Raw genomic sequence first — 25980 nt, 5'->3', positions numbered from 1 at the left:
ATGGACCTTCTCTCCTGACTTTGAATTATGTATGGTGTTATAAAGATTATTAATTCAATTTGTGCACTATTGGGAGCTCTTTGCAATAGAGAGGTGTTTCCCAGTATCATTTCAATGTCTTGTATTATTATTATTATTATTATTATTATTGTTATCATCATTACTATTCCATAATACAATATTGCAAAACGGGAATAAAAAGTAGAGAATTATTTGATCAGATGGATGGCTATTCAGCTATGATAGACACAAAATGATGGAGTAACTCAGCATCTCTGGAGAGAAGGAATGGGTGACATATCGGGTCGAGACTCTACTTCAGACTCATTCCTTCATACACATTTTGGATATTCAGTTATACCGTATGTACTCCATTTCTGTTTTATTGATTTGACTTCAGATGGAACAAAAGATTACTTTGCACCAGGATCACATCAAAATCTTTTCCATATGAGTAGATTAAAACCATCAATCTGTTTTCCTGTGTTTTTTTTTAAAGTAATAAACATCAATTTGATACAAATGATCGTGTTCTGACCTGAAAACTGTAACTCACCCTCAGGTCATAAAAGAGAATATTTTCTTGGTATTTAATGATAATATATATTCCTCTGATATTACAAATCAACTTCAATTTTGATTGGGAAATTAATAGTTGCTTTTGTGACATTACTCTTGCTACAAAATAGTGCTATGCAATCTATCCAATATGGTCATTCTATGTTGCTGTATAATGTTTTCACAAAGTCTATGGTGGAAAAATGAGAAAATAAAATAGATTTTTTTTTAAATTAACGAGAAAAGGCCATAATATCACCTGACTGCAAATACATCAATATTTTAAAAGTTCATTGTGTAGTTGGTTGTCATCTTTGTTGTACCCCAGGGTTCAAATAACTTTCTCTTCATGAATGAATTGCTTTGAATTGAAATTGCAGGGGGGTGCTGAGAAATGCAGAATGGTCACCGCCAGTGGTTTCTACAATTACAGGTACTAAGATTACAATTACTACTCACACCATTCCTTTTTTCCTGCTCATGGTAGAGCAATATCCCCATGTGAATAAGTGTTCTTCATGGTAATGGTAATGCCCCCCCCTGTTTGGTGACTCTACCTGTCTGTACAGTGTGTACAGTGGCCCTACATGACAATGTCATTATTTACACTAAAACAAACTATGCAGAAGAAATCAAGAGCAATTAAAAATCATCGTGACACCTTACAAATAAGTGGGTTTAGCATGAGACTGGTTACATGATTTAATATACGTGTACCAAAACTAGTTGTGGATTTTATTAACATTTTAAGAGATTTGTCGTTAACTGGTTTCAATTTAATAGTACTGTATTTGCAACTGTTACCCAAAATTTAAGGCAGAAGAAAAGATGTCCACTAGCTCGGAGCAAGTGTCTGTGACTTATGCTGTTAGAAAGAAAAAAACACCTTATGCTGGTAATAGTTATTATTGTGGAAGGAAATTTCCTGATGACCTTCACCCATTCGCATCTACAGATAGGATATTTCATATATATTTAGCCTTTAAACCTAAAGACAGATGTCCGGCCTTATTTTTGAGGGAACACTTTTTCCATTTTGTAAATCTACTTAAAAACACAAGGACCGACATTACAACACATGGTCAATAATGTCTTGTGATTCATGCAAACACTTCTTGTCTTCGTGAATTACAACCACAAGTTAACAGACAAAGAAAAGGCAGACATCTCCATATCTTCGGATACAAATCTGAAGATTTGTTCAAAGAAAATGTTTTAAAAGCAATGATAAAATTATTAACATTATAGTTTTAGAAAGCGCAGGATAACTCGCTGTTGGAGACTCACATTGTAGCAGTCATGCAGCAGTTATGAAGTAAAAACTCGCCAATCTGAATAGTTGCAAAGAGCCAAGATAGCAACTAAAACCAACATATCCGTTTTTTTAATATAAAGTGGGCACAATGAAATTAACTCCAGCCACTGGATTATTTGACTTGGCAATTGTCTATGAGAACTTCAGGTTATGTTTATCTCTCACATGTATCACCATACATGAGATTTGTATACTTTTCAACCAAATAGAATCTAAGCCCATTTGGAAAGCATGAGTAGTTCTGTGGGTAACTGTCCAATCCACCACTTCATTTGCAATTGCTTGAGAGCTCCTTCTCCTTGGGCCATGGCAGGACGTCACACTGGATGTCCTTAAAAAGGTTTGTTTCCATTTAACTGTGTGTATTTCTCCAAATAAAATCTGTGCAAGGCTGCAAACAGCATTTTACTGATTGTCTTCCACACATTAACTCTTCAAACTAACAAAGAATATCTTCTTGTACTGTTTAAACAAAAGAAGAAAATCCCGCTACTGGTGTTCTAGATCCTGGAGCAAGGCTGCTAGCAGGTCGATATAGGGTACCTGGCTGGCTGCCACTATTGGAAGGCTGCTGGGGGGTGGGCGTAAGGCTTCTCTTAGCTCGGAGGAGGCTGCCTTGTTGAGGAACATGGATGCTGTTGGTTGAATTCGTAGCAGGTTTGTGGTTAGGAGCTAGATCACCCGATTCACTCTCTGTGTAGCTGTAGGCTTGAATTCTTGAGATGCCTTTCTGCTGCCGCCTCCATGAGTTGTAATATGTAGGATCACTTATGTAGTGATTTACAAAGGAATGTGTCTTAGGTCTGTCCTGATCTACTTCACAATCACTATCACTGCCCTGTTGAGGAAAAAAAAGTCAAGAAGTCAATACTTGTTTAAAAAATGTTTATCAGATTCTTAGTACTATTTTAGAAACTCTTTCTTCTAGTCAGAAGCCATCACATTTAAGTTGTTTTAGGGCAAACAAACATAATGAAAAGACATATTAATTAGCAACCTTTGATAGCAACAATAAATGTAATAACATATTTCTGCGGGCAGTAAGCTTTTCTATTGTGCTCTGTTACATCACAGACACAAAATAAAACCAGTCATGTTGTGCCTTTGTTTTTCTAAAATATACTTATCGTGGGTATAGCTCATACCTTCAACTATTTACAGCATTTTGTCCTCTGGATTTCCTGGTCATACCAAACTGATAAATTATATTATTTTAAACTAATCTAATCTTATTTGTCATTTATCACAATTTGCAACCCGATTAACACAGAGCAAAGATCTGAGAAACACAGTGGAAACTGGTATAAACAGTAGAAAATATATTATTGAAAGCAAAGCAAGCTTTTGAAAGAATATGAGGTGCTCAAATCAGAAAAGAAATATCAGAGGTTTATGTGGTGGTAAAATAATGATAAAAGCTACGTGATATAAGATAAAACTGATCAAATAGATCACAGGAGTTCTCTTTATCATTTAAAAAAATGGCTCATTTGATCTTGGGCTGAACTCTGTTCCAAATAAGCCTTGATTTCTCTAAATTCCCCAAAATTGCCTTGTTCTGTCTGCATACATTCAATTACTCAGCCTTCACAGATCTCTGCACTTGAGAATTTCAAAAATTTATGAGCCTCTGAGAGAGGACAAAAATGCTCTTCATTTTTGTCTTTGTGTCTTGCTCAAAATTTAGTTTTTGTGCTTTATACACTCTTAGCAGATACGATCTTTGCTCATTTTCCAGTCTTATTCTTGTAGAGACCAACATTTGTTACTCTCTTTTTATATATTTACTAGACCAAGTCATACAGGAGGCCTAGTCCCCCAACGCAATATTCGACCACTCACCCATAGCCCCCATGGGAGGCCTGGTCCCCCAATGCAACCCGTTCCCCAACGCAATATTCCACTATTCACCTGTTTCCCCAACCTAACCCGTTCCTCCAACGCCATATTCCACCATTCACCAATATTCCAACTGCGCAGGCGCGGCTAATTTCACCTCATCCCCCAGCACTCCCCACCTCCTCTTCACCCTCCCTCTTCTTTCCCCTCCCCTCCTCCCCTCCCTCCCTCTCCTTTCTCCTACCCTCAGTCACTCCCTCCCTTCCTCCATAACCCCTCTCTCCTCCCTACCCCCCCTCCTCTCCCTCTATCTGTTCGTATCTCTTCGTCCCCTCCCCCACTCACTCCCTCTCCTTACAACAATGTTACAAATCTCTCATTGGACTGAGAGTTCTGTCTTTGTTAACATTGTCCATAACCCCTCTCCCCTCCCTACGTTGGGCCTCGTTCCCCCAACGCAATATTCTGGTCTTCCCAGTCCGTGTCTTTGTCCAGCCGTGCTCAGGGCCTTGGGCTGTGGTTCGAGCCGGTGTGGGCAGGACTTGCGGGGAGGCTTCTCCCTCTCCCTCCCCCCTCTCGCGGATGGTTGCCTCTCCCTCTCGCGGCTGTGCACACGCAGCATTTTTAAATAACTGTAAGTCAGTCAATGAGTTTTTGAGGCTGCCATCTTGAGCCGCGGGAGGGGGAGAGAGTAGCGCGGCTCCGGGCCCTGTCTGTGTCCAGCGTGCTTTTACTGGGGACAGCAAATTAAAAAAATATAAATGAGATCTCATTGTGAGGCGTCGGCGCTCACCTCCCCCTCCATCCAACCCCCCCCTCATCCAACGCCCCCCCCCCAATGAAAACCGTGAAAAAATAATTGTAAATGAACAGGCAGTTTATGTAAATGAGATCCCATTGTGATGTCGTACGGTGCTAATGGCAAGTGACGCTGTCTAAATTTTTTAATAGGAACTAAAGTCCTTTTCTTTGAAATGTTAAGATGTAAGACATCCAGTCCTGAGGTATTGTACCCTATTCTTTCTTAATTATGAATTTGCTAATGTCAATTTTAGGATTGCCTTTTTGCAGTCTTCCTCCAATTAAGAGTTACTTTTCTGTTCTGCTAATAATCAACATGGAGACTAATTACTCCTAGTTCCTGACTTTTTGGGCATGTTACCAGTGTCCTCTTGTGAAGGATCATGTAACTACAAGGACACAGTGCCCAGCTATCATTTTACAAAAGCTTTCTGCTGAAATCAGATCTCTCTGAACTCTGAAAGGTCTTTTGTGGGTCTGTATGTTTATTTTGGCCAACATTTGCACAAATTAACCCTCTTACTACACTGACTTGCTCAATGTTTTTTTTTGGAACAATGCTGAACATCCACATAGTACAGAAATTACAAATTGTACATAAGACGATGAAAATGCGTGGCACCAAATCCCACAATACTAGATACATCTCCATGTCGAATTGTTCACCGTTGGATTGCAAATTACGTTTGTCTGCAAGCACAAGGGGAGGCTTCTCGACCCAAAACATCTGTCCATTCCCTCCTCGGATACTGCCAGACCCGCTGAGTTCCTCCAGCATTTTGTGTTTTGTTTAAAAACTTACTACTTCTTTTGGATACTAAAGCAATGAAATGTACATTTTAAAAGCTTTAAAATGCGATGTATTTATTCTTTCTAATAATTACACCCCAACGCAGATAGAAAAGAGTTTTATGAATATTTTAAATTAATTTCAGTAATTTTGAAACATTAGATGGTGAATACAGTGATTAAAAATACTTATTTGTGGCCATTGGCTGCGATGGTCATTGCCAGCCAAGGAGCAGTGCCAGCCATGGGTAGTTCCAGCTATGGGTGGTGCATGCCTTGGGCAGTGCTAGCCATGGGCAACGATAGTCATTAGCAGTGCAGTGCATGGGCAGTGCCATGCCTGGGCTGTGCAGGGCATGCACAGTGTAGGACATGAGCAGTGCCAGCAGACAGAAGATGCTACCATTGGATAGACTATTGTCAGTGCTAGGAACCTGAACTTGTGGTGAGATACCTGGGTTAGTTATGGTAGAAGTGCTCGCATCTGGCCAAAACACCTAATCAAACATATCAAGCAAAATTTTAAAAAGCTAGACTTAGAACATAGATGATTGTGTTTTTGACAACAGGTAGTTCTGCTGTAATGCGCCTTTCTATAATATGAAATGGATATAACATGATAAACATATTATTGGATGCAACACCATTTGCATTACGCGGGTGAACGTGTAAGAACGTAATTTTGATTGGGAACTTGGGGGCCACCTAAAAATTACTTGGGTTTTATTTGTCTGTAAATTTCCTATCTTGGATTTAAACAGTATAGGGAGAAAAACTGTTCCCAAGTAACCTCCCTGCAGTAATCAGGCACTTTTGTTTCATAAGAACACATCTGCTACTTTAACTGCAAGTATCCATTGAAATAATCAAGTAGACAAAAAAGCTGGAGAAACTCAGCGGGTGAGGCAGCATCTATGGAGCGAAGGAATAGGCAATGTTTCAGGTCAAGACCCTTCTTCAGACTGATGTCGGGGGGGGGGGGGGGGGGGGGGGGGGGGCGGGAAAAATAAGGTAAGAGGTGGAGACAGTAGACTGTGGGAGAGTTGGGAAGGGGAGGGGAAGGAAGGAGAAAGCAAGGACTAGCTGAAATTGGAGGTCAATGTTCATACCGCTAGGGTGTAAACTACCCAAGCGAAATATGAGGTACTGTTCCTCCAATTTGCGGTGTAACTCACTCTGGCCATGGAGGAGGCCCAGGACAGAAAGGTCGGATTCAGAATGGGAGGGCGAGTTGAAGTGCTGAGCCACCAGGAGATCAGGTTGGTTATTGCGAACTGAGAAGAGGTGTTGGGCGAAGCGATCGCCAAGCCTGCGCTTGTCTCACCGATGTAGAGCAGTTTACACCTGGAACAGCGGATGCAATAGATGAGGCTGGAGGAGGTGCAGGTGAACCTCTGCTTCACTTCTATTGATACTTGTGCAATCTATATTACTAAAATTCTGATTTTGACCACTTCCTGCTGTTCCGTATATTGATTTTAGAAAAAACGCTGCCACTTACAGCTGTGATTTTTGGCCATCTTACTCAGAGCCCCCCTCCTCTGCGCAGGACAAGAGAACTTTTCCCATCGATGAAAGATAAAAGAGTTATTAGTGTTTAAAAAATGTTGAGATTCTCTCTCCTGAAGGCCATGCCGGAGGGACTATAAAACCTGGAAGTGTTGAGTGCCTCAGTCAGTCTCTGCAAGATGGGGGAGCGAGAGGGTCACACGTCTCTCAGTCTGAGCTGTGAATAACACTGAACACATGTCTACTAAACTGTGAGTGGTTTTACTGACCTGTCAGTGCCCTTAATATGGTTTGAAAATATAGTTTGGAAATGCTAAAGCTGTGTTACGTTTGGTTTGGAAATGCTAAAGCTGTGTTGTCTTTGGTTTGGAAATGCTAAAGCTGTGTTGCCTTTGGTTTGGAAATGCTAAAGCTGTGTTGCCTAATTAAAGTTGCCTTGCCTAATTAAAGTTGCCTTGCCTAATTAAAGTTGCTCTGCCTAATTAAAGTTGCCTTGCCTAATTAAAGTTGTCTTGCCTTCTATATAATTAAAAGTCTAATCTTGACCACTTCCTGTTTGCACTTTATATTGATTTTAGAAAAAACGCTACCATGTATGGCTGTGATTTTTGGCCATCTTACTCAGAGTCCCCCCGCTCATCAGGTGCCAAGTATTTTTCCCATTGATGATAAATAAAAGAGTTATTATTGTTTAAAAAATGTTGAGATTCTCTCTCCTGTCAATCACGCCATGAAGGCCACGCCCCTTCTGGTGGGAGGGGGGGGAGAGACTATAAAACCCAGTAGTGTGGGCGTGGCTCAGTCTCTGCAAGATGGAGGAGGGAGAGGTCATGTCTCGCTGTCTTTAGTGGCCTTGCACCCTGCTTGAAGTGCTACGAAACTGCACTTGAATTTGGTGACCTTGCATGCTGCTTGAAATGGAATTTCAAGGAATAACCGTGAGTCAACTGTCAGCCCACCAGCCGTGTGTGAGCTGCCAGCACAACAGGCTTGAGTGACTGAGCCGCCAGCCCAAGAATCCATTCGGCCCACAATGCCCATACTAGCCCTCTGGAAACCAGTCCCTTCAGCCCATACTAGCGCTCCAGTAAGCCCCCCCCCCCTCCCCACTGGCCACCAATATTGGAATTGGTGGCGAGGTGGAATATTGCGTTAGTGGACCAGCCCTCCCGTGTGATGCTGGGATCCAACGGGTCCCACTTAGTCTAGTAATACTCTATTAAGCAATGTAACATATAGCCTTTAGTATTTTTAGTTTGCAGTAACAAAAATAAACCAATTGATATCGAAAAGTTCTTTACTTTTAAAAGCTCTGCAAGAAAACTATCATTATTGTGAGTCTGCAACTTTCCAGCCCCTTTTCCCCCATTGACACAATTGTCTTTGGACTTGGAACAGTGAACTATTAGAAGAAAACAAATAGACTGCAAGAGAAAATTGACAATCTGTACTAGCAGATGCAGGTTAATACATTTTGGGGGTATGAAGCACAATATCTAAACGATTTGTGGAGGAGGATTGGGACATTGGTAACAGGACATATTGAGCAGATAAGAACCTGAACTTGTAAGTAGGTTCATTGATTCTTTATAAAAGACAGATTGGAGTATTGGATCCAATTGAGCTGTGCACACTTTATACAGATGTAAAGGTCTCAGAGAAGGTGCAGAATAGATTTACTGGGATGGATTCTGGGATGAACGGTTTCTGCTCCCACGTTATATTGGAGAGGCTATAACAATGAAATTCTTATTTGCTGCAGCGTGACAGGCCCATTAATGCAATAACACACAGATAATATATAATAATCAACAATATGATAAATTAATAACCCTATAGTTGTTAGTTCATGTGAAGTCACAACAGAAATTGATGTAAATTAAAAATAGCATTCAAACAGATTACAATGATGGCCAATATGCAAATTGAAAATATAAATACTTCTGCAGTTGAAACTACCTTTCTAAGGCCAAACATTAAGATACTTTTCAGAGAGCACAATTCTTGGCATTATCCTCAGACAATCTGCTGTTCCTTCTGATTGTAATCAACAAATAAAGGATAACTATTTTAAACCAGGAGCTGTTTCAGAGAAAACAACAATATTATTCTTGCAGCCTACAGGAAGTTGTCTGTGTCTCTGTGCAATGCTCAGAATTCTGAGCCAGAAAATGGGCTTTCATTTTAGTGATGAATGCCTCAGATGCTTTTCTTTATTCATTGCTCAGTATGTTTTCCATTAAGTAAGAAGTTTTCTTAGAAGTGGGCTGTAATGAATGCTCGTCAGTATTGGACAACTGTGGCAAAAGGCCAGCTTTCTTAGTAGCACAGAAAATGAAGTTGTAAGACTCATTCAACCATGAAGGTTGACATAGAAAATCATGGCTAATTTCAATACTTTATTTCAGTTGCAGTACACAAAAGGAACAATTTGCCTAATATAACAAAATGATTTAAAAATTCATTTTGCAAAATTATTGAACTATATGTCAATGCATATCAATATCTGTTCAACAAATTAATTGAGCCCACTGCTGATTCTGCAGAAAGTCCCCAAAATGATCCAGCAACATTTGTGACAAGAACTTTGCTTATTTTGGTGGGACTTTGGTGGGAGTTTATCTTTGGTGTGTTGGAGATTAAGGGATGATCTTATTGAGGTATACAAGATCACAAAGGGCACGGATCAAGTAAATTCTTGTTTTTTTTTCACAGTGTAGAGGTTGTAAAACTAGGGGGCATGGGCTAAAGGTGAACTGGAAGAGACATGAGGGATCGCAGGGGCAACCTTTTCACTTAGAGGGTAGTCTGTATCTGGAGTGAGCTGCCAGAGGAGGTGAATACAATTCAGCAATACGGATTAGTCAAAATGTTGGCCTGTGTTTTTCTGAGAGCTGCATTTAGTGTACAGGTGCTTATTAGTTATGCGGTTACCTGATTTCTATCTGAAAAGCTGAGCCTGTGAAGTTCATTTCTGATCTTAAATGAGAACATCCATTGCCATCTCCCATGTAGGCCAGAACAAATGCTGCCCACAAAATGAGTGAAAGACCTCTGAGTAACAGCATAATTATGTCCACAGCATTCTGACTGATGCCAGGGCAAGTTGCCATATCTGACATTTGTCAAAGCTGTCTGGTTTTCATTGTTGTAAAATGAAAAATCAAATAAACAATTAAAAAAATTAAAAGACTTTGAAAAGATTGAGTACATTACTGTAAATACAGATAATGAAAATAACGTAATCCAATTTATTCTTGCCTTTCATGCTCGCAGATTTAAAATCTGCATACATGTGGATGGTTTCAAGGGTTAAGTGCCTGCTCTAACCAGGCAGAGAAAGATGCATCAGGTTTTACAGTGGAAATGCTGTAAAACTCCATGTTGCTGTTTCCCTACAGCACAGTCCAGTGACAGTTTAAACATCATGAGTCTGTCAGTAAGTCCTTCTATATTTGGATATGAATGTGCCAAAGTCTTAAGACTGCTGGTATTTACACGAGTAAATGCCAGTCCTTCCTGGGTTAATACTTAATTACAATCCATATATATAAAATTAAAAATGTCCACATTATAATCAACCATAGTGCACAAATAGGAAATGAATTGGACCTCTTGCAACAAAACATATTTTCAAGTATTTTGTTTATGAAGTAGTAGAGGAAAAAGCTGTTAACACCATTTCCTTTGAAGAAAGTCTGAAATAATGAAAGCAACAAAACTATACAAGTACAAAATGTAGAAGTTGGGAAGTTGTTTAATATTTTTCAGCAAAATTATGTTGTACCATAATTATGGCAAACATCAATAATTTTGCCGTTGTTACAATTTCAACCTCTTGGCCTTCAACTGTCCGACAATATAGTTATACTTTCTAGGTGAATTCAATAATTTAATGATGTAACTGGAAATTCCCATTCTGATATTATCTTTCAAAATGTGAATTGAATGAAATACAGGTTTGAATATCAATTCGCTTTGCTCTTTCAAAATGTTCACTGGTTGTGCAGTTGATGCTCAACCAGGAACTGGTCCTTTAGATGTTTTCTAAAATGTTGGTAGGTTTAAATCTTACTGGAGAATTAATTGCCTGAAATTGAAGGTCAGACCATTAATAACATGAGTTATTTGTATTCAATCAATTCAATTCAATTCAATTCAATTCAACTTTAATGTCATTGCACAAATACTGAGTATGGGTACAATGAAATGCAGTTTTGCGTCAGTCCGTAGTAGTAGTTCAATATAGAAATTTAAAAAAAAAGAGGATACAGAATAATAAAAAATACAGAATAATTAAACAATGGGGACGGAGGGACCGGAGGAATCTATCGGCGGGACTCCGAGTTCAGCAATGCGACGGTATGATTGTAGAAGCTGTTCCTCATCCTACTGGTACGAGACCTGAGGCTCCTGTACCGCCTCCCTGATGGGAGGAGGGCAAACAGTCCATGGTTGGGGTGGGAGGGGTCTTTAATGATCTTCCCAGCCCGTTTCAGACACCGTTTTCGGTGGAGGGCATCCATGGCAGGGAGCGTGGCACCGATGATGTGCTGCGCGGTTTTCACCACCCGTTGTAGTGCCTTCCTGTCCGCAACAGTGCAGCTGCTGTACCATACCGTGAAGCAGGTGGTCAGGATGCTCTCGATGGTACACCGGTAGAAGTTGGTCAGGATCTGGGGGGACAGGTGGGCTTTCTTGAGCCTCCTCAGGAAGTAAAGGCGCTGCTGTGCCTTTTTGATCAGCTTGGAGGTGTTGAGGGACCAGGACAAATCCTCCGAGATGTGTACCCCGAGGAATTTGTAGCTGGAGATGCTCCACCTCAGTCCCGTTTATATGGATGGGGGTATGTCTGCCCCCTCTGACCTTCCTGAAGTCGACAATAATTTCCTTCATCTTCTTGGAGTTGAGGACGAGGTTATTGTTGGCACACCAGGTTGTCAGGTGCTGGACCTCCTCTCTGTAGGCTGACTCATCGTTGTCACTGATCAGTCCAACCACCGTGGTGTCGTCAGCAAACTTAATGATGGCGTTGGATCCGTACTTAGGGATGCAGTCGTGGGTGAAGAGGGAGTAGAGGAGAGCATTGAGCACACAGCCCTGTGGCACGCCGGTGTTCAGTGTTATAGTGGAGGAGGTGAGGTTGTTGACCCTAACAGACTGTGGTCTGTTGGTGAGGAAATCCAGTGTCCAGTTGCAGAGGGAGGTGGAGATGCCAAGCCCGCTGAGTTTGGTGATCAAGCTGGCGGGGATGACAGTGTTAAAAGCGGAGCTGAAATCAATGAACAGCAACCTGATGTAGGAGTTGTTGTTGTCCAGGTGGGTCAGGGCAGAGTGTAGGGCCGCCGATATGGCGTCCTCTGTAGACCTGTTGGCCCGGTAGGCAAACTGATGGGGGTCCAGTGTGGGGGGGAGGCTGGCTTTGAGGTGAGCCAAGATCAGCCGCTCAAAGCACTTAGCAATGACAGGGGTGAGTGCCACTGGGCGGAAATCATTGAGGCTCCCTGTGGCTGACTGTTTGGGCACTGGCACGATGGTTGATGTCTTGAGGCAAGTGGGGACAACACCCTGGGCCAGTGAGAGATTGAAAATGTCGGTAAAGACTGGGGATAGTTGTCCAGCACATGTCCTAAGCACCCGGCCAGGGATGCCATCGGGGCCGGCAGCTTTGCGCTCATTCACCTTGCTCAGTGCATCTTGTACAGCAGAGGTGGAGAGACTGAGGGGTTGTTCATTTGGGAGTGGAGCAAATTTGATGGCTGGGGTTTTGTTATCTCGGTCAAAGCGAGCATAGAAATGGTTTAGCTCGTCAGGAAGGGTGGCGTTGTCTGGGGGAGGGGTGTTAACTAAACATCTTCATCTACTCCAAGATTAAAGATAAATTGGTTGCATTAATTAATGCAAAACCAAGTTGAAAAAATAAACAGCATATCTGTTTTGATGTCACAAAACATTTTGTTGAAAGATGTACATGACTCACCCGCATTGATAGATATTTCTGGTGATAGGAAAGTCTGAAGGTCGCAATTCTTGTAGCGATCCTATCTGTCATACTGTATGTACTGAATTTATAGAAACATAGAAACATAGAAAATAGGTGCAGGAGTAGGCCATTCGGCCCTTCGAGCCTGCACCGCCATTCAATATGATCATGGCTGATCATCCAACTCAGTATCCTGTACCTGCCTTCTCTCCATACCCCCTGATCCCTTTAGCCACAAGGGCCACATCTAACTCCCTCTTAAATATAGCCAACGAAATATGCACAGGAATTGATAAATAATTTGGCCTATGGCAATACCCTCAAACGGATAAATAACATCACCCCCTTAAAAGGATAGTAATTCCTTTGAAATGTGCCCCAAGTCAAATAGCCAGCAGTAATTCATCATCTAAGGTTATATGTTAAAGATGATTACTCAAATGTAGTGTCTGGTAGCTCAGTAAAATCACAAAAAACTGGAACGTTGCGATAAGCCATGCATCTATACATAACTAAAACTCTGATCTTCCGGTTTGTGCAGTTTTTCTATTTGCGCCTGTGCTGCGAGTGCAACAAGTTTCGTTCCGATCGGTGGTATATTGTAAAAGTTATCGAGGTTTAAAAATCTTAAAAACCGCGCGGCGCAGAATCCTTCAGTTAGCGCCACGCAGATTGGTCTCTTCCTGCCCCACCGGCGCTGGTCTCTCCCGCCGGGGGGGGGGGGGGATTCAGTGGAGGTCCAGGGGGGCACTCTCTCCCTCGTCACTCACCCTTCCCTCATGGCCTTCTCGTGGGAGATCTTCTCCACCAGCTCATCGAAACTAATGGTGACCACCGTGACGAACACCGACTCCATTCCCCCTACCCCAGTGACCCGGCCCAGCCCAGCGGCGGCAACGAGCAGGCAGGTAGGTAGGCGGGTGGGTGGGCAGGGCGGGGACGGGCCGAGCGGTGGCTGAGCCGGAGTGGGCAGAGGGAGGGAGGGAGGGTTGCAGGGTGGCCGAGCAGTTTGCGCGGAGTTTGAGTAACTCACACGCACACACACACGATGCAAACTGGTCCAATCGTCAATTCAACGGGATCTAATCCACAGCTAACAATGAATGACCTGTGGAGGAAGGAAATGCAGATGCTGCTTTTTATGGATGGATGGAGTGAGGGAGGGAGTGACTAACGATAGGGGAAAGGAGAGGGAGGGAGTGGTGAGGGAGGGATTGGGGAAGGGGAGGAGGAGAGGGGAAAAGAGGAAGGTGAAGCGGAGGGGGAGGGAGTGCTAGGGGGATGAAGGGAAATGAGCCGTGCCTGCACAGTTGGGGGCGATGGATGAGTGGTGCAATATTGCTTTAGGGGGACGGGTTGCATTGGGGAAATGGGTGAGTGGTGGAATATTGCGTTAGGGAATGGGTTGCGTTGGGGGACCAGGCCTCCTGTGTGACAGGGACCCAACGGGTCGCACTTAGTCTTGTTCAACATAAGAGCAACAAATTCAAGATCACCGTGTAGTCTGTTATGTTATTTCTGTTCTTCAATCAATGACTTAAAATCATTTACATTTCTGAACATTTTAGGCATGACATAAATCTATTGAGAATTAAATTCCAATTACATTATTGCTCCAAGGTATTCATTAATTTATTTCAATATGGCCATTGGGACAAAGATAGACCCCAGTTGACAAGTGGGATCCTTCAATCAGAATCTAGAAACAGTTAATTTAAAGTACATTAACCAGCAGCCATTTCTCACCTGCCATCTACCAGCTGTGAGATCTCTTTCTCCACGGCATAATTCTTCAATATTTTCCTACATAATTATTAACCAAGAAGCTACTTGAATGCAAAGATACCTAGATATTTATCCCTGGTGAGTAGCTGTAAACATGTTGTATAATTTCACCCTAATGTTCACCATTGGATCAACACTTAGAACTAATGCATGAAAATAAAGCACAACACCTATGATGTTCAAAAGAAAAAAAATGTCTGGACTTTCAACCTGTAGGCTGGTTCGTCTGAATTCCAGCCACAGCGTTCACTTGTTAAAAAAAAGTGATAAAATACGTCTGTCCTGCTGAAGGACAGGATCTATTTGCTCCTCTTCATTCTTTAAATATTTCTATCTTCCATTTATCAACGGAGAGTTCATTAACAATGGGGATTAGGCATTTTTCAGACATTTTTAGAGAAAAGCAAATAATACCTGTAAATCCTTTTACGTAAGTGAACCTAGATTTGTTGATTGCTGCTGGTAGCAACAGATACTCTAACAAATCTGATTAGATTTAGATTGTTTCTTTGTACTGAAAATAAAAATGACAATTTTCAATGTAAAAAAGTTCAATGTTTGATGGGTCAAATGTTGCTATGTGAGGTCAAGATCTTATTTGTCAGGAATCATAAATATTTTATTCCTGAAATTGTACTGCAGAATAAAATCTGTGTTAAAAGTATCAGTACATGGCAAGAGCAATCCATATTTCTATTATATGCTCAAAAATGTTGAATGTAGCTGGTGAACATTTTACAATATAATTCAGTTGTGTGATGCATTAAAACCCGTGTTACATGATCACATTTCTAAACTAAACCAAGATATTATTTTCTTATTTCATTAATGGACCTGTTAAACGGCAACGAATAAGAATGTCATTGTTCTGTTGCCGGTACATATGACAATTAAACACTCTTCACATCTTATTTCATGAAAACTGATTTGAATGTGTGCTGTGTGTGTGAAATGACAATGGAAACATCAAAAGCTGTGGTGAATGTTAGATGAATTTGAATTAAACCAGATGCATTTTTCACAAATTCTGCCCCTGGCTACAAAAGGTTGCTGATATATATATTTGTCAGACTATTAAATTTACATTTCCTATGTATCACAGGAATAGATTTTTTTTCCACTGACCAGTCAGTTAAAAAATTACCAATGTCATCTCAAAGGAAGGTTGTGCTAGAGGTACATGATCTCTTACTTTAATATGTTCATTTTCAGTATACATAATGTAACAAGCAAGTTCATTGAAAGGTTCAATGCGTACCAGGGCCCCATCCCCGACCTCTACCTCCGCTACATTGACGACTGCTTTGGTGCCACCTCCTGCACCCACACACAACTGACTGACTTCATCCACTTCACCACCAACTTCCATCCGGCACTCCAATACACCTGGACGATTTCAGACACTTCCCTACCATTCCTTGACCTCACCATCTCCATCGCAGGGGACAGACTCCTGACCGACATACATTATAAACCCACTGACTCACATGGCTATCTGGACTACACGTCTTCCCACCCTGCCCCCTGTAAAGACTCCATCCCCTACTCCCAATTCCTCCGCCTACGCCGCATCTGTTCCCAGGATGAGACATTTCATACTAGGGCATCGGAAATGTCCTCGTTCTTCAGGGAACGGGGATTCCCCTCCGCCACCATAGATGAGGCTCACACCAGGGTCTCATCCATACCCCGTAACACTGCTCTCTCTCCCCATCCCCGCACACGCAACAAGGGCAGAGTCCCTCTGGTCCTCACCTTTCACCCCACCAGCCGGCAAATACAACACATAATCCTCCGCCATTTCCGCCACCTCCAACGTGACCCCACCACTCGCCACATCTTCCCATCTCCCCCCATGTCTGCCTTCCGCAAAGACCGCTCCCTCCGCAACTCCCTCGTCAATTCTTCACTTCCCTCCCGCACCACCCCCTCCCCGGGTACTTTCCGCTGCAACCGCAAGAAATGCAACACCTGTCCCTTCACCTCCCCCCTCGACTCCATTCAAGGTCCCAAGCAGTCGTTCCAGGTGCGACAAAGGTTCACCTGTATCTCCTCCAACCTCATCTACTGCATCCGCTGCTCTAGATGTCAGCTGATTTACATCGGTGAGACCAAGCGTAGGTTGGGCGACCGTTTCGCCGAACACCTCCGCTCAGTCCGCAATAACCTACCTGACCTCCCGGTGGCTCAGCACTTCAACTCCCCCTCCCATTCCCAATCCGACCTCTCTGTCCTGGGTCTCCTCCATTGCCAGAGTGAGCAACAGCGGAAATTGGAGGAACAGCACCTCATATTCCGTCTGGGGTCCTTGCGTCCCCTTGGCATCAACATTGAATTCTCCCAATTTGGCTAGCCCGTGCTGTCCCCCCTCCCCCCCTCCCCTTCCTTCACCCTCCAGCTGTCTCCTCCCATCCGGTCGCCCTCGGGCTCCTCCTCCTCCTCCCTTTGTCCTTCTTTCTTTCCCCACCCCCTACCAGTCTGAAGAAGGGTTTCGGCCCGAAACGTCGCCTATTTCCTTCGCTCCATAGATGCTGCTGCACCCGCTGAGTTCCTCCAGCCATTTTGTGTACCTTCGATATTCCAGCATCTGCAGTTCCCTTTTGAACAAGTTCATTGAAAGGGTTTGGATTGTCTGTCTTTTTATTTTTCTCCCCGATTTTCTGCCCCTGCCTTCCATTTGGAATATACCCATGATTTGCTGAGTTATACATTTAGAGGCTCCTCTGATACATCATCTGAAGCATATATTATTCATGTACGAACAATGAGCATTTCCACAACGATTTACCTTTCAATGTTGAACAGTAATTGGAATTGGAATGATGACCAATGTAATAATTCTGCCCTGGAGCATAGGTCCATTATATTGTCTTTAATATTGTGAAGCTGAGATCAATGAACCCAATGCAGAGAAGATATCAAACCTGATCCTTTTCTGGTTTAACCGACGTTGAACCTAAACACAGTATGAGCCAGTAATTAGCCAGTATGGGAATTCAGGGCAGATGGGAAGCACTGGTCTTTAATACTTATGGTGCTTCATGTTAGCTTCAGGCAATATTGATTTAATATTTCTCTTGAGTCTAGTGTGTTTTTTAAAAGCTTACAACGTACTAGAATTAACATAGACTATTTATTTTTAACAGATAAATATTTAAAAGTAAATTAGATATGAACTAAATCAAAATCCCAAATAATTAAATATAGACTGAGTGGAGAGTCAAGAAAGCCAAGATTCAAGAGAGTTTTATTGTCATATATCCCAAAATGGAACAATTAAATTCTTATTTGCAGCGGAACAGCAGATATGTAAACATAGCTCTCAGTAAACACCGTAATAAACAAAAACAAAAACAGTAGATATATATTAAAAAAAGATTGGGGAAGGTGACGTACTGTCGTTGCAATTTGCATGAGTTGATGAGCAGGTACAGGAAATAAGCTGATTACTGAGTAGGCAAGAGACAACAGTACATACCATATCTACCTCAAGGTGGAAATTAGTTGCATCTTAGAAGCTTGGTCATTAAAAAGAAAGTTTAAAATATGAACATACTGAAGAACTATTTAATTCCCAGTTACAGATCTCATACTGCCTCAGATATGTGGTGATGTCAATTCTAATGTAATGCTCATCAACAACAACTGAAAATACTACTGGAATTATGTTTTTTAAACAGTGTAGTCCACATGACAATGGTATCCAATTAGATTTCCAGATGGTATATTCCATACGACTATGGTGCATCTTACCACTTTTAAAAAGCAGACTCATGTTTAAGTCTGAAGAATTGTCCCGATCCGAAACGTCACCTCTCCAGGTTCTCTAGAGATGTTGCTTGTCCCACTGAGGTACTTCAGCACTTGTGTCTGCTTTTTCATGTTTACTTTTGGCCTGTGTAGCCAACAGCACCATATTTATTGCCATTGACTAAACAGGGGAACACCTTAAGCATTTAATATGACCTTTGAATTTGACAGTGAAAGGTAGGTATTGTGTGCTTTGTAATTCTAGATTTTACACATGGAACACTTGTAACTTTGAGCACAATGTGAATCATTGTTGCATACTTCCAAGAATACTTCAGCAATCTTGGGTAATCTTGGATATTGCAAAGAATCTCAGTACCTGTACCTGACTATTGCTTACCTGAGAGTCTGATATTTCAGAGGGTTTCTCCGTCAGGCTGCTGCTCTCTGCAGGGATCAGATCATTGTACTTTGTGCTGATATCCTCGTCTGAGTAATGGAGGCTGCCAGGACTTGGCCGTGGGGGTGATCTGTGGAAATGAGACACCTTTGAAAGCCTGTAATAAGCCTTGATAATTAAGTCCATCACATTTTTAATCAGTATCGGTTACCCTGTTATGAACATAGAAATGAAAGAAATACTCTCAAAGCAGGGCACACCTCACATATCAACACTTTGAAAGCACTGAGTTTTGGATGATCACCAAAATATTACGAAACTCAAAACTCTGACATTTTTCAATGTGTGATTCAAAAAAGCAAATTAATTATGAATGATCTCTATTTGAAATGAGCAGATTGTGCTATTCATTCTGGACTGAAGACCACCAGGTTCATGAACAGCTTCTTCCCAGCAACCATCAGGCTCTTGAACACTGCACAACACTAACCTCAGCAACTATGATCTTATTAGACTTTAGTGTCTCTGGTTGCACTTTGGTTTTGCACTACTATAGTTACGGTTGTTACCTTACTGTATTGTTGATTATTACATATAATCAGTATATTATTATGTTTTTAGGTCTGTTCAGCTGCAACAAGTTATAATTTAATTGTCCTTTTGCAGGTACATATGACAATTAAATTTTCTTGACTCCTGACTATGCAGTTCGCAGTTCATTTACATCAACCGCAGCAGTCAGTGATATAGTCACAAAAGAATGCTGGCTTTGTGGATGTGTTTACACTTCCAGCGAAATCCTGTGTTCCCAGTAATACTATCAATCCTAGTACAGTGATAACTGAATGACTGATGTTTATATCATTGAGCTTGAAGCAAACACGTTTGCAACTCTAAGTATTTGAATATTTAGGTGTGGCACGACACAATGATGGATCAGCAGCACACCAATTATCTGAAAATGTATTTTGGTATTTCATAACAAACTTCCCCCAAATGATTAAATCTTACATGTGTAAGAAGGTAGACAAAAATGCTGGAGAAACTCAGCAAGTGAGGCAGCCTCTATGGAGCGAAGGAATAGGTGAAGTTTCGGGTCGAGACCCTTCTTCAGACTGATGTCAAAGAAGTATGCAGTATGTGTAAGAATTTAGTTTTGCTATTATTGTGGACCCCGTGCATGTTTATTGTCGACAAGGGCTCAGCATGCAGTTGTGGGTTCAAATCCTCCCTAAAACTCTAGTCTAACATTCCAGGACAGCAAGGAACTGCTGCACTGGTGGAGTCATTGTCTGACATATCAGATATTACATCAATGCTCTATTTGCTCTCAAAGTGGGGCAGAAATTATCTCTTGGCACCAGTGCTTTTTCTGCAGACAAAAGGTGCCGGTATGCAGATAACATTTCACGCAAGGCTATTGGCTGGAGTACATCAATCTAGTTTTCAACCTTTTACATCTTTCCAGTGCATACCATCACAATATACCCACTGCATGGCACAGAAGCTCTGGTGAATGGTGCATTGTAAGAGCTGTTACATCAGTTAGTAAGCTGAAGTTTTTGAGCTCTCTCAAATGTGAAGGTGAATGTGAAAATCCTTTGTGTTTTGTTGTTGAAAAATCAAGGAGAGTTATCCTCGTTATTGTTATCCGTTATTAATTATTTGACCAAAGTCATTAAAATAGCTTGTTGTTCATTTGAACTGCAGATGCTGGAAGATCGAAGGTACACAAAAATGCTGGAGTAACTCAGCGGGTGCAGCAGCATCTATGGAGCGAAGGAAATAGGCGACGTTTCGGCCCGAAACGTCGCCTATTTCCTTCGCTCCATAGATGCTGCTGCACCCGCTGAGTTTCTCCAGCATTTTTGTGTACCATTAAAATAGCTTGTTTGGTTTATAGTTTGTTAGTGGGAACTTTCATGTACAAATTGGTTTATGTGCATCCTATATGCAGGTAATAAAGTTAAGAAAGTATCTAATTTGCTGGAAAACACTTAAATGTTGAATGATGCTGTAAAAGAAGCAATGTATATTCAAGGTAGACAAAAATGCTGGAGAAACTCAGTGGGTGAGGCAGCATCTATGGAGCGAAGAAAATAGGCAACGTTTCAGGTCGAAACCCTTCTTCAGACTGGGTTTCGACCCGAAAGGCTATATTCTAGGCTTTCTTTCTTTCTACATAGTTTGTAGAAACTTGTCAGTACAGGTTTGAGTGGTTAGAAAAGCATGAGGGATTCTGGACTTTATGAGTAGAGGCACAGGGTACAAGAGCAAGGAACCCATGAAGAACCTTCATACGACACAGATACAGCCTCAAATAGCATATCCAGTTCTGAAAATCTAATGTTATTCCTGAACCATAAATGACTTTGTAGAAAGATCATTTCATAAGTAAATAATGCAGTTATGAATGAATGAATGAATCTCTTTATTGTCATTGCACATGGTACAACAAAATTTAAATGTCAATCCAACGGTGCGATTCACAAGAACAATTTTAAATATATAAGAAAAGGTAAAAATATATACATATAAAAAAAAATTACAGATAATTTTTGCCACTAATTTGCCATTATGAGGTATTCGGTGTTGTACAGTTATATACAGTTATATAGTAGTGCAAATGGTTAAGTACATTCAGGATGTTTTTAAGGTGCTTGTGAGTAAGAACCATTCAGTTGAATGTGAGTGTTATTTCTTATTTTGCATTGTTCACGTATCACGTATGGTTATGGGGTAGAAGCTGTCTCTGAGTCTGTTTGTGCGAGTTTTGAAAGACCTGTACCGTCTGCCAGAGGGCAGCAGATGGAACAGTTTGTGTCCAGGGTGGGAAGGGTCCTTCAGGATGTTGGCTGCCCTGCCAAGGCAGTGAGAGCTGAAGATGTCCTTCAGGGAGGGCAGTGGGCAGCCAGTGATTTTTTTGTGCGTAATGTAGGTGATGTTTTATACTTTGGTTACCTGGTATAATTGTTAATTTATTGTAGTGTTGTTTGTCGTATATTTATTTGTGAAATAAATATACGACAAATGCATCCTTCACCCCAACTCATCCATGACGACCAAGATGCCCCATCCAAACCAGACCTACTTGCCCTTTTTTGACCCATATCCCTCTGAATGTTTTCTAGCCATGTTCCTGTCCAGATGTGGTTATTATACCTGCCTCAGCTACATCTTCTGACACCTTGTTCCATATTTCCACTACCCTGTCTAAAATTACGAAGATTCTGGAAATAGCATGTGTAATCAAGGAAGGAATATTGTTTGGGAGTTTAAAAAACTCCTTACTCTTTAAGTAGTGGTATAGGATCTTTAATGTCCACCTGAATCACCAAAACACGTACATTGTATTGTTTTACATACGCTTGCTATAATTATTTAATTTTATTGAATAATTACTCTTAATTAGTGGAATATATCCTGTATCCTGTCATTAATAAGTACTATGAAACACATTATTATTTATTATTGGGACACAAGGAACTGTAGATGGTGAAATCATGAATAAAAAACAAAGTGCTAGAGGAACTGAGCATAGACTCTGAATGTGTGATGATTAAATCATAGTGCATGCTGCAGCTTGGCCACGATCACAAAGCTCAACAATTTCTCTACTTTCTTGAGGCATTTGAGGAAGTTGACAAGATTTGGTATGTACATCCAGTAGTTGGAATACTTCATCCAGCCTCTACAGGTGTACAGTAGAGAGCATACTGACTGGTTGCATCACAGCCTAGTTTGACAACCTGAACCAACAGGAATAACGGAGGCCGTAGAAAGTGGCAGACATTGCCCGTTCCATCATTGGTCCTGACCTCCTCATCCATTGAAGAAATCTACAGGAAGCACCGGCTCAAAATGCAGTCAAAATTATCAATAAACCACTTCATCCTGGCCACGCTCTCATCTCGCAATTACTGCAGGGAAGAAGGTATAATTAGAAAACCGTGACCACTATGTTCAGAAACGGCTTCCTCATGGCCTGAAGAAGGGTCTCAACCCGAAACATCACGCATTCCTTCTCTCCAGAGAAGCTGCCTGTCCCACGGAGTTCCTCCAGCTTTTTGTATCTATCCTCATAGCAATTGTCAGGTTCTTGAACACTACACAGCACTAACCCTAGCAAATATGAGCTTTTACCGAATATGTTTTAGGTTCAAGTCCAGTCAAGAGAGTTTTATTAACACTATGGACTCTGTTTTTTGCACTATTATAGTTACCTTGTATTACAGTTATTAATGAGGTGGGAGATTGCAACCTTCACGTGGTCCGCCCTGTTTCGACGAATGCAATCAACCTGGCGTGCACAATCAAATAAGATCAAATAGAACAAGTTGTCCCACAACTTTAGGCTGTGCACGCCATACACAAGAAGAAGACAGATTATTTTATATTATTAGTGCTATTGTGGTTATGCAAGCTGCATCAAGTAAGAATTGAAATGGTCTGCAGTCAGTACATTTGACAATTAAACACTCTTGACTCTCTTGACTGAAGTTGGGGTGATGTCAGTAATGGAGTGTTCATTGAACATTTTCAATTAGATCCCTAGATTAGGAGCACCATAACAGGAAGGTTGTTGGAATTGAGTTGCGGCATTGCATTGAGAAATGTTGGAAAAAGTGTTGTGACATAGCTCTAGCAATCTGTGTTGACCTTAGCTCTGTTGTGGATCCATTGGAGCAGATCACAGCTTGCGTGCCTTCATGAAGCAAACTAATAACATTGGCTTCCAAACAAGAATCCCCGACCCCAATGCAAAACTTCCAATTTGAAGCGTTGTTCTTTTTAAAGTCTAACATTCTATTGGATTATGGTAGTCATTTTAAAATTGGTCTTGCAAACTCATCCAAGTCTATTTACTCAGTGATTGCATTTGGCAGACATCACGTCTATAAGATGATTAAAAGTAAGTTATCTGAAATATGTTAAGACCTAAACAATTTAGCTTGATAGCTGCTGATTTAGATGTTTGAATAAGTAATTAAGTCAATTATTTAAACTTAAGCCAAGTTTCAGGACGTCCGAAACTTTGGCACTAGTTGATTGTGACCCTGAGGTAAGGAGCTAAGGACAACATGTTCCCCCTGTGTTTTATTCCTGTGGACATCTTATATCTTGGTGCAATTAGATAATTTCAACATTGCCAGTTTACCAGCTCTAATCAGTGTCACTGTAATTTTGGCCACACGTGCAAGTTGAAACCCTCAGTTTGAGTTTGACCAATTATCCAAATATAGTGTGGAGAGAGTTAGCTTCCCTAACAGCCCCAAAATAATTTGTTCTTGTATTTGTATGTGAGGATTGAAAATTAACTCAGATATTCTATAAAAATAGTTAGCTGGAATTGTGTTTATTTGGTTCTAGAAAACAGCAGCTTGCTGCAGTTTAAAACGGTGTAACCAAGAATAAAAGAGTAATAAACATTTCCTGGTATCTTAGTGGCTGTCAGCAAGGTCATCTCATTGTTCGGTGGGTTTTTCATTCTCCATGGCAATTTTTCCATTTAAAACTCCTTCAAATGTCATTTATGGAAGTACCACATACAAAGTTATTCTGCAGTGAGATGTTCAACCTCACTGATCTGAGAAACAACTGTTCTTATTCACAAGCAAAAGGCAGATTTCGCCTGAAACTGTTCTTTCTAAGGGTTAAATTAGTTACACTCAGTCTATTAAATTGTGCAGGTCATGTTGTTTGTATGTCTGACCCCAGATTCCAGAAACAGGATCTCTATTTTGATTGGATCATGGGAATAGATTGCTAGGCCATCAAAGGAATAGTAGCAACAAAGAAGTACAGATGCTGATTATTAGAAGGTGCTCATATCCGCCTTTTAAAAAAAAGCAACATCCCCTTTGGTATCTCTGCGTTGAACTGCTGGAAGTGGAGAAGGAGTATTCAAAATGATATTGAGAACCTTAGGACCATGCAGCAGGAGCATATTGTATAGTGGCCCTGTGAAAGAAGCAGGAGGAATGGTCCACCTCACTTATGGAGCAGTCTGAAGTTCCCAGATTGGCAGAACCCACTATTCTGGAGTGAAACTAAATTATCCTTAATCTTGACTGTCTGCCTGAGAAGAAGATTCAAACTGCTTTCTCCTCTCTGAAATCCGTTAAAGCCTACAACATCAAACACACGTGTCAGGAACATAGTGCTGAAACTAACAATGTGGTTCCGTGAATCTCAATCACAATTACAATCTTCACAAACAGCCTATTAGCCCTGTCCCACGGTACAAGTTCATTCCAAGAACTCTCCCGAGTTAAAAAAAAATCAAACTTGTGGTAAGCACGGAGAATGAACGTAGCGGGTATGTCGGAGCTCGGGGACATCTCTGAGCGTCTCGTAACGCTAACGGCAGGTATTCGGGAAGACTCGCTAACGACAGGTAGGCACGGGAAGACTCGTGAAGATCTTTCAAAATGTTGAAAATGTCCACGAGAGACCCGAGTACCGACGAGTGGCCATTACCGTAAATCTCCGAGTTCGAATCATGGCAAACTCGGGAGATCTCTTGGAATGGACTCGTACCGTGGGCCAGGGCTTTTAAGAGTAATAACCAATGCTGTTTTAGCACAAACACGGTGTGAAGCTATTTTCTGGACCACTTCTGTTGCAAAATCAAGCTGTATTAAGCTTGCATTTCCAAACAGAACCTAAGGTTGGCACAGATCTGTGTAGGTCTGGACACGCTCGGTGACATGATAGTGGGGAGATTCCCCTGGTGGAGCATGATTGTGTGGAATTCTCCATCATCATAGAACTTGGAACAGCACAGTAGAGCATCAGGCCCTTTGGCCTACAATGTTCACTTTGTGCATGATGCTAAGATAAAGTGATCTCCTCTGCTTGCATGTGATCCTTATCCCACTGTTCTCTGCACATCCATCATACCAGGGGTCCATCTCTCATTGGTTATGCCAGTTAACTTGCAATTCCCATCCATTGGAATGGGGATTCCTGCCCTGAAGATTAGATGGGAAAAGATAAATAAGGCAAGTTCAGTTAGTTACCTTTTACTTTAGCTTTATTTTAATCTTCCAAATTATTTTCCAGTGTTTTAAATTATTTGGTTTACATTGACAATTAAAAGCTGTTCAAGCAAGTCCTTACAGCTTTGACAGGATATGAGGTTTCTCCTCTACAATGTTGTCAGGGTATTCTGGGGGAAGGCTCTCAGCAATGCACTGCCTGAGGCCCATTCCCAACCAGGGCTTTGTGACCTCTCAGCATGTCTCTTGT

The 25980-nt window shown here is 41.4% G+C and overlaps 1 protein-coding gene across 3 annotated transcripts in view; it reads right to left on the bottom strand.

Moving 5' to 3' along the window:
* Window positions 1-474: 474 nt before the first annotated feature.
* Window positions 475-25980, bottom strand: part of sdk2 (sidekick cell adhesion molecule 2) — a 659639-nt gene continuing 634133 nt past the window's right edge. For all 3 annotated transcript variants that reach the window (XM_033044544.1, XM_033044545.1, XM_033044546.1), the window contains 2 exons: window positions 18730-18859; window positions 475-2711 (listed from right to left, as the gene is read on the bottom strand). In XM_033044544.1, the coding sequence (XP_032900435.1) occupies window positions 2340-2711; window positions 18730-18859 (502 nt within the window). In that variant the 3' untranslated portion in view covers window positions 475-2339. The remainder of the gene's footprint in view (window positions 2712-18729; window positions 18860-25980) is intronic.

Source organism: Amblyraja radiata, chromosome 26 (genome assembly GCF_010909765.2).
Source record: "Amblyraja radiata isolate CabotCenter1 chromosome 26, sAmbRad1.1.pri, whole genome shotgun sequence".
NCBI classification, from domain to species: Eukaryota; Metazoa; Chordata; class Chondrichthyes; order Rajiformes; family Rajidae; genus Amblyraja; species Amblyraja radiata.
Note: the sequence above shows the minus strand (reverse complement) of the source record. Positions and strands in the feature narration are given on the sequence as shown.